A 9,002-nucleotide genomic window follows, 5' to 3' on the forward strand; every position below is an offset into this window, starting at 1 on the left:
ACTTTATAAACAGTTATTTATGTTTATGTTCTCCTTCCAAGTAATAAAAAGCATGAAGATTACAACCATGTGCACATTTTCCTTTTGTTTTGGTTCCCCCCCACACGGAGCATGCTCAGTAGTGAAAACAAATGTTGATTTATGGTTGGAGGAGTGGGATCGAGGGTCTTTTCCCACCTAAACTGATAACGCCTCTCATTTTAGCAGCTCCAATGGTGGAGCTACTTTTTTTTTTTATTTAGTGAAGCAATCCCCTTATCATCGTCTCTCAGCATGTGGAGAGTGTGCTTATCTTCACGAGCCAGCAGAGTGAAGCCAGCTCCCTCAGGAATGATCCCCAGACAAAGACGACCCCCGGGGACATCGACTCCAAGCCTCCCCCTGTCTGTGGACTGACACATCCAGCACTGACTGGCCACCATCAATATGGAGCCGGATCCCCTACCCCTCCCTTCTCTCTCCTCCTCCTCTCGCTCTCTCTGGCCTCGCTGGTCTAACAAGCAGTGGACAGACAAAGACACAGACTAAATGTTTTGTTTTTTTATGGCTCAGGAACAATAGCTGTGTTTGCAGGATGGTCAAAGGAGCCCCCGTATGAAGACAAGGTAAACAGCAGTGTAATGGAGCAGTAATTGCCCCCTGATTGTACTGTTGCCCTGGACTGAATGGGACGGGAGAGAAATTGTGGGAATGAAACAGGCTGTTTAAACTAAAGCAATCTTTTAGATTTGACTGTAAAGGTCAAACAGCTGTTATCCACAATCACATCAGTAGTTTACTGTGTCACCTGTGGGCTTCCTCTCCTCTGTTAATATGATGGGGTGTTTGGACTGGCTGACTTGGTGTTGTTTGCCTAGACACAAGCAGATTTATAGACAGACAAAGTATTCTGGTTATTTCGATTTAATTACAAAGATAAAAAAAAAAAGCTGGATGTGGTAATCAAGAATACAGCAATTTTTAAAGAGAGACTCCTCAACTGAATCACATACAGCTTTTACATATCAATATTTACCTTACTGATTGTGAAAGTGTCAATTTACAAAATTGTTACAAAATATATACAGAACCACAAGTATGTTTTGATAAGTTAAAAATTGAAATGGCCATTCAATTAATATTAAAATCGTATCACCATTGGAGCATTCATCACTAGCTGTAATAAACATTCTGGTGATTATGTTGACTTCTTTCTTTGGCCTTAAAAGATAATTAATGTCTAGGTTTATTGACCAAAGGACTGTTTATTTTTACCACTGAATCTGCTGATAATTTGTAGGCAAATTAACAGTTGAATTCCTTCTAAACTGATCAAATACAATTCTGACTTCAAAGGGAACAGAATATTTTTTCACTCACATCATCTTAGAAGCAATCCCAGTTCACAGGAGTTATGAGTGGCTATCAATAATGCCATTTAAGTTGTTTATTGATTATCAGTGATTTTTTAGCCAGCCTTCACTGCACTGATAAGAAGATCAGTGTCAAAGTTTGGCTAAAGCCCAACAGTCAGAGCTCATTTCTTTGATTTTAAGCAAAATATGTCCAGGAAGGTTAGGTACCAAATTCTACAGCCACCACACTGCTGCTGTGAAAACAACAACAACTGAACTACAAGGATATACTTTCCACTTTATAAAGTCGTGACTATCTGCAGCCAGGGACTCAAAATCTGAAGTGAAGCTGCAACATACCAGTGCTTAAAATCATGCTGACAGTGAATCAGTAATACTAAGTAAATAGTGCAAAATGAAATTATAGCTAAATGAGTAAATGAAGTGTTGCTATTTTATTTAATGTGTACATTTCAATAACTAGGTTGCCAATGTCACATTTCAAAAACTGGAAAGAGGGGTGCCAGTACCCAAGTGGTTATGCCTGTAGCTCCATGTACAGAGGCGGTTGTGCTCAGCATGGGCGGTGACAGTTCAGCCTGTGGCTCTTTTCCACCATGTCATTCCAGATTCTCTCTATCCCCAGTTTCTAACTCTATCCACTGTCCAGTCCACAAGTCAAGGCAAAATAAGCCAGGAAATATTTTTAAAAAAAATCTGAAGTGATTAATAAAATAATAACTTTTAATAATTTAATTGTCACTACTTTTTTCTATCCATTGTTGCAGGTTTGATCCTAAAGTGCTGCACAAATGCTGCGTGTCAGTCTTTGTGATTCAAGCTCACTGAAACCAGACTTCATGTCCCTAAACAGCCCTGGTCCTCTCATTTGTCTTCTAGTTCTCTCAGTGTGCTTCCCTGTCCAATTATGCACTTAATTAAAAACTAATTAACTCCACAAGTGGCTTCAAAGCTTTTCATTCTGCCTTCATAGCTGACCTGCATGATAGATAAATTACAAGAGGTCAGGTATAATCTTTACCTGGCCTTGTAGGTGAGATAAAAGTTAACACACTGGCCATGACACTTTGCAGTGGATGCTGTACAGGCTGGATGGATGCTGGATGGAGCCAGAGAGCAGCGGCGCCTGGCCTGCAGGTGCAGCCTCTTGGCTGTGCAGCAGGGCCCATGAATGGCCGATTCAGAAACCCGGCCCCCATCGGGCCTGTTCTCTAGGCCCGGAGCTAATCCCAGCCCCTAATCGGATTATGTAAATTCCTACTCCACACAGAGACTTTTATGGAAGGCTGCGTCTTTGAAACAACACTTGAAGGGTGTAAAAAGAACAGTGACAATTGGTTAAACTAGACTTGTTTTTTTAACTGAATGTAGGTTGAAAGTGGGAGGCAGAGGGGGGGGGAGAGGAGTGGATGCAGAGAGGTGAGTCAGGGTGCTGTTTCCTCTGTAATTTATGTGTGGCCCCTGTGAATGGCTCAACAAGATTACCATAGTCATAACAAAACCCATATTGTTAGTCTGTCAATCTGGATATGGTATTTTTACCTTTTGTGGCCCAATCAGGCTAAACTTAATCGCAGTGATATCAACGTCTTTTTCCACAGTGGAAGGGACGGTGGGCTGTCCGTTACTAATGTCAGAGAAACAGAAAAGAACAAGTGTCCACAGCAGTAAGAGCAGGATCAGGGACATGGACGTCTCAGTTTCATTTCAATAGGAATTTATTTGTCACCTTTAGTAAAAACCTTCGAGGATTAAACAAGCAATGAATCATAAAAGCAGCACAAATAGTCTCTTAAAAAGCCGTTGAATCCTGAATCCTTTCAAATGTTGCACTGACACTCCTATGAAAATCATTAAAAGTGATGATTTGTGGCCACCTGCATAGGGTCCAAATGCTATGACAGAAGGGGAGGAGTGTGTGTTGTAACAATCGCTCCTCATTTAACACCAACCTCACACAATGACACTGTGGCTCCACGACAGCACACGTCACACAATAGGTTCACCCTGCTATAAAATGTGGGATGCGAGCATGCACCAGTCTTACCCCTTCTCTCTCTCTCTGTTCCCCATCCCTCCCTCCCTCTCTCTCTGTCCTCTCTCACTCATAAGGATTTCTAAGCAAGCATGAGAAGACATAACTGAGTGGACATTACTCCGGACCTCTGCACAGCTGATGACCATCGCAGAAGGACTCTGATTTTCTGAACATTTCTACATAAAGACAGGTAAGAAAATTGGCATGAATTGAAGGATTTTTTTTCCCTACTTGCAGCCGTGTGTTTCCACTATAGTCAAATAAATAACACATCAACGAAAGACTGCCATCAACGATGTAGTTTAACTCCTTTTTAAGAATTAGATATAATCATTTAATCATTGTCAGTTGTTTATAATGCACTATAAAGAAGTTTTAATTCATTTTAGGTGTGTGGAAATATTAAGTTTAAAATACTTATCATATTATTGAGGAATTTGTTTCACTCTGTCCATAATCAGCCCACACAGAAGCCTTGATTTAAGGGTTTAACTTGTCAACAAATACTTGTAGATTGCAGTTTTTCAGAAGGACAGCTGTCTAGAGTGAAAATACTCCACCTGATACTGCAGGGATTACAGTGAAAGCCTTTACTACATGAGCCAAAACGGCAAGATTAAATTAAAAGTTAAATGAAAAAGTGCAGGTGCAGAAAGAAAAAATCAGGTATTTGAGATGTCTTTTTTTGGTGTATGAGGAATAAAAACTACAAAAGGACCAGTTTTGCTCCTAAAATCAAAGTAAATGTTTAAGTAAGTGCAGGATGTCATTACTTTGATTAACTTTTGCACCTATCACTGTTGTTTCTATAAACTTTGAGAAAAATAAGATATCTTTTAATAGCCTAGATCCTCTGCTGTATTTGTGTTTGTCCAAACAGTACAAAACACAAAATTAGTCTAAAACCCTGGATTACAAAGAAAAGAGCCTGAAATATTTTAATCCTTAGCCTCTTTTAAGAAAAATGACATAACAGCTATTTCATTACAATTGCATAAACTGTTTCTGACAAAAATCCACATTTTTGACTTATTATTGCAGCTTTACTCGGCACTATGACCAGAAAGGTTTTCACCAACACAAGGGAGCGCTGGCGCCAACACAACGTCAACACTGCCTTTGCAGAGCTCCGCAAGCTCATCCCCACCCACCCTCCAGAGAAGAAGCTCAGCAAGAACGAGATCCTGCGTCTGGCCATGCGCTACATCAACTTCCTTGTGCAGCTGCTGGAGAGCCAGAGCGGCCAGCCAGCCAGTCATTCTCCAACAGCTCTGCTCACCTTTCTCAGAGGAAACATGGAGCAACTGCACTCCCCTCCTAACGCCTGGGCCATTACCAGTGACACTGAAGTGCCATCACCTGGGTCCAGCTGTGACAGCTCTGAGGCCTGGTAGAACACAGCCTCCAAACACAAACAAACAAACAAACAAACTCTTGAGTGGACTTTCTAACCCTCTTGATGGGTTTAAAACTGCTCATCTCTCTTCAAGACTCATTTCTGTCTCTGCATTTGCCACTGTAGTGTGACTAAATGCAGAGGCTGTGGTGTTGTGTCAAATAAGTGGACTCCTAACATGGCAGAAAATGTGGGCAAGGCCTCCAGCTGATCAGTGTTTAATTATGATATGCCGTGAAAAGCTCATTTTTATTCTGCATGGATGTGTAAAACCTGGATGTACAATATTTCCATCTGTTAATATTCCTTGTTGCGGTTGCCTGGAACTAATTTAGTTTTGCAGTGAGGGGTGTTTTTGCTGATGAGGAAAATGGAGGGGATTAAGGAATTTCTCATTTAAAGTGATAGATTCAGGAAAGCATTTGAATAGATAATGGCGCAGCCAATTCTCCAGACTAGAAAAAGGTGAGGGCACTTTTATTGTTGATCGACATGCTTTTTATTTTTTCTTTGGAGGACTAGATCTGACCTTTAATTTGATGAATAAGGTAATATGATTTAAAGGAATCAGAAAAACATTTTTTCTTACCCCTTGTCAAAATACAGTGTTGATTACTGACTTATGATACTTTCTGGCAATACTGACAATCCTCTTTAAGTCATTTCATGCCTCACCACACATATGTCTTTTTTAATTTCAATTAAATGTGCTTTCCTTTAAGCTGACTGTAAAATAAGCATGTCATATAGCCAAAGATTATGAGCTGATTGTCTACTGTGAAGAGTGTGCTTATTTCTCCTAATACCTCTTTTTTTAAGTTATTTTGGTCTGTTTCTGAATATGCAGTATGCTATTTATTTGAACTATTTATTTAATAAATGATTTGTTATTAAATTAATCTTTGTCCTTTTTCTCATTTCATACATGTTTAATGTAAATTTGACCAAAGTTAAGTTCTAAGATCTGCCAGTCACTGGCTTGAACTACTCACTAAAACAAAGCTTTTTGTGTTGTGGTGTAGCATACACAAAAAATGACATGGTAAATAGTCAGCATCTAAATTCAGTATTGATATGCATGGTTGACTATAATGCACAAAGAAGATAGAAGGTCTATGCATATGCACTGCTCTGCTACCTGTTATAAACATAGTTTTTGTATCACAAATATGATGTTTTTGGTCCTAAATTAAGTTTATACAATCAGAATTAAGAGCGTGAAATAGAGCCCGCTTTTAAGACTTTTTTCTCATCTGGTGAAGACACGACTAAAGCGAAGTTAAGAGTGGAGCCGAAGCCTCTTTGTCCGTGCTCAATAAGCCCCAAAACACTTGTCCTGTGATGGCGGTGTGGACACGGCGCTGACCTTTGCTCTCTGTCCACTGACCAGAGGAGGGGCTGAAAGTGAAAGCTTAACTTGTGACCCGGGAATCGAAGGTTGCTCTAGAGTCAAACCCTGTTCAAATGACCATCGATCAGTAAGAGTTCTCTTCAGGAAAAGGTCACTTTGTTGCTGCACACGGCATCTGATAGCACTCAAATTATCACATTCAAGCTTAAATAGCTGAAATAGTTAGGAAAGTGCTAACAAAAAATGATACAATTCTAATAAATGGATCCAAATCTTAAAGGCCAAAGTCAAACTTCAAAATGAAAAAGGTCTGGTTCAATTTGAGAAAGAAGTGTTATACGTAATAGATGATAATTTGCCACAGTTTTAATTATTCTCAAACCACCAACTATATTTATTCTTAATAAACCTATAAATTCCTCAATTTATCAATTAAAGGTTAAGTTCCTTGACTATCAAATGAAGGCCATCAAATTAAACATGAAAATCATAATTTCCTCTAAAAGCAGTAAATCCTCACTCTGGAACATATTTTTTGCCTTGCAGAAATAAAAACTATAAATAGGTTATCAAAAAAAGTCCCTGATTATTTTCCTGCCAACCGGTAAACTCATTACTGGAATATTTCAGCTCTAGCTCAAACATAGGAAGTTTAATTTGCACCAGTGCCCTTGTTTGTCTTTTAAACCAAGGTCAGGCATTTACATGCCTAATCAGCTATTGTGACAGTAGAAAATGTGCCCCATTTCAGGCAAAAGGCTGCAGCTAACTGAGCTGAAGAGTAAACACTGCGCTAGATTCAGGGGCTTTCACTCTGGCTAATAGTGTGTACATGGAGCAGAGGGCAGCTGGACACACTGACTAGAGGCTTGTGGGAAACTGACAGGTGACTCTTTGTTATCCTGCAAAAATACTTTTTAAATCAAATTGTAGTAGGTGAGTGAGAATTGTATTTAAGCAGTCTATCTCTCTCACAGCATAAATATGGGAGGTATTTACCTCCTGTAGGATTTCATGGTGAATTCAGGGATTTCATGGTTTACTGGAGTAATACTGGAGTAAAAGTGCTGTGGCTGATAATAGCAAGTATTCATAATAATATGGCATGAAAGATTAAAAACAGCTTTTATATGCTGAATATTTTTGTGTAATGCACAGTCCTTAATTTGTAATTATTCAATCATCATTTGAAACTGAACAGGCACATTTTTTGCAGCCTTGCTCTCAGACAGGCAGTGCACTTTGCTGATGCAACTTATTTACTTAAATCAGCCAATCACAGTATGAGCATCACTCTGACCTAAACTTTTTGCAAGCTTATGAAACCTTGCATTAAAAATAATGACAAATCTGTGTACTTCTCATTCCCTCTACCAAGTATATTTGCCTGATTGACTATTCTCTACCAAGTATGTGGGTAATCGTCTATTGAGAGCACATTTCCTTATCAGCGTCTAGCACACTGTCTGAATCTGTTATCACAATGGGCCAGATCAGTGCAGGCAGCCCCTCGCTCTCCCGGCTGAGGCGCCCATGAAAAAGAATTTCTGGAGTTGGGTGCCAACCGATAGGCCCTGAGCTCTTTATCCCCTTAAAGCCAATTCACACTCTGCATGTTTAAATATCTCAGCTCAACCCCTGCCCTCCCACTCCCGTCATGCACTCCAGCCCCCCCCCCCCCTTCCTTTTCTCATTCCTCTTGCACTCCCTCACCACTCCACGGCTGCAAGTCCAAGCAAGGACTGCTGCGTCGGACAACCTGCAGCCTAGATGGGTGGGTGGGATGCAGGTGCAGGAGGGTGAGAGAGGAGGGGAGTCATCCATTGTTAGGCTGGACAGCACCCTCTCTCTTCTGGAGCACCCTCTGATGGGGGAGCACACTGACAATCACGCATCCTAATCTGATTATGCAAATATCTACTTCAAAAAGCAATACGCTGTAACCCTTACCCTGTGGTGGCAAGACAGTGCGAGTAGGATGAACGGAAGGAGAGGAAGCAGCAGGAATGTAATGAGAGAAGGGCGGATGGCTTAGCTCCAAAGAAAATTAAATACAAGGGTATAAGATGCATAATTAGACTCAATGCTTCTGCAATTTTGCATGAAAAATTCTGATATGCCTGTCTAGTTCTTCTCTCACACACACTGTTCCACCAGGGGAGGTCTAAACACGACACAGCTCACACTTAAACACTCTGAATGGCCACTGACTCCCTCAACAGGGCATTGAATTCAATATTCAAATGCTGATTGTTTTTCCAGACGCTCCTGAATCAAGCGTTAAAAGGAATCTACAATGTTAATGAGGCTGCCAAAGAACCCAGAGTTAAGATTTAGACGCCCAAACAGTCGTGGTGACATTTTCCAAGAACCCACAGCCTCAACATCATGCTACTCAAGACACAAGCTTGGTGGAAAAACCCCGCCTCCACATTAGTCATTCTGAGGTGACCCCTCTGACCACAGCAGGGCTTTTTTTAAAATCATCTGTTTCACTCTGATTGTAGATACATCTCTTAAACAAAGCTGAAGTTTGCTGACCTTCTAGCAGTTCTATGACTCTTTACTAGCCTGTACCAAAAAGGCAAGAAAGTAACATCACATTAATTCGTATTACAGCAGCTGAGTAGCTTATTGTGTTCTTTTTGAGTAGTTTAGTTTTAAAATTAACAATTAAAGTTTTACTTTAGAATACTCCTGGGAAGGCCTTGCCCTTTACAACTTTTATAATAGCATCCATAACTGTGTAAAAATGAAAAAAAAAAAAAAAAAAAACATAAAAAAGAAGAGATACAAGCTTCCAGTCAACCATGTGAAACTGGTCAGTTGTTTGTTACAACATGGAGTGTACCTATCAAGGAT

General features: G+C 40.1%; 1 protein-coding gene across 1 annotated transcript; it reads left to right on the plus strand.

Annotated features, from left to right (window-relative positions):
* The first annotated feature begins 3,479 nt into the window (after positions 1-3,479).
* Positions 3,480-4,787, plus strand: tal2 (T-cell acute lymphocytic leukemia 2). Its single transcript, XM_041788556.1, has 2 exons — positions 3,480-3,583; positions 4,435-4,787. The coding sequence occupies exon 2, from the start codon at positions 4,449-4,451 to the stop codon at positions 4,785-4,787; it is 339 nt and encodes a 112-aa protein (XP_041644490.1). The 5' UTR covers positions 3,480-3,583; positions 4,435-4,448.
* Positions 4,788-9,002: the final 4,215 nt, after the last annotated feature.

Source organism: Cheilinus undulatus, linkage group 5 (genome assembly GCF_018320785.1).
Source record: "Cheilinus undulatus linkage group 5, ASM1832078v1, whole genome shotgun sequence".
Lineage (NCBI taxonomy): Eukaryota > Metazoa > Chordata > Actinopteri > Labriformes > Labridae > Cheilinus > Cheilinus undulatus.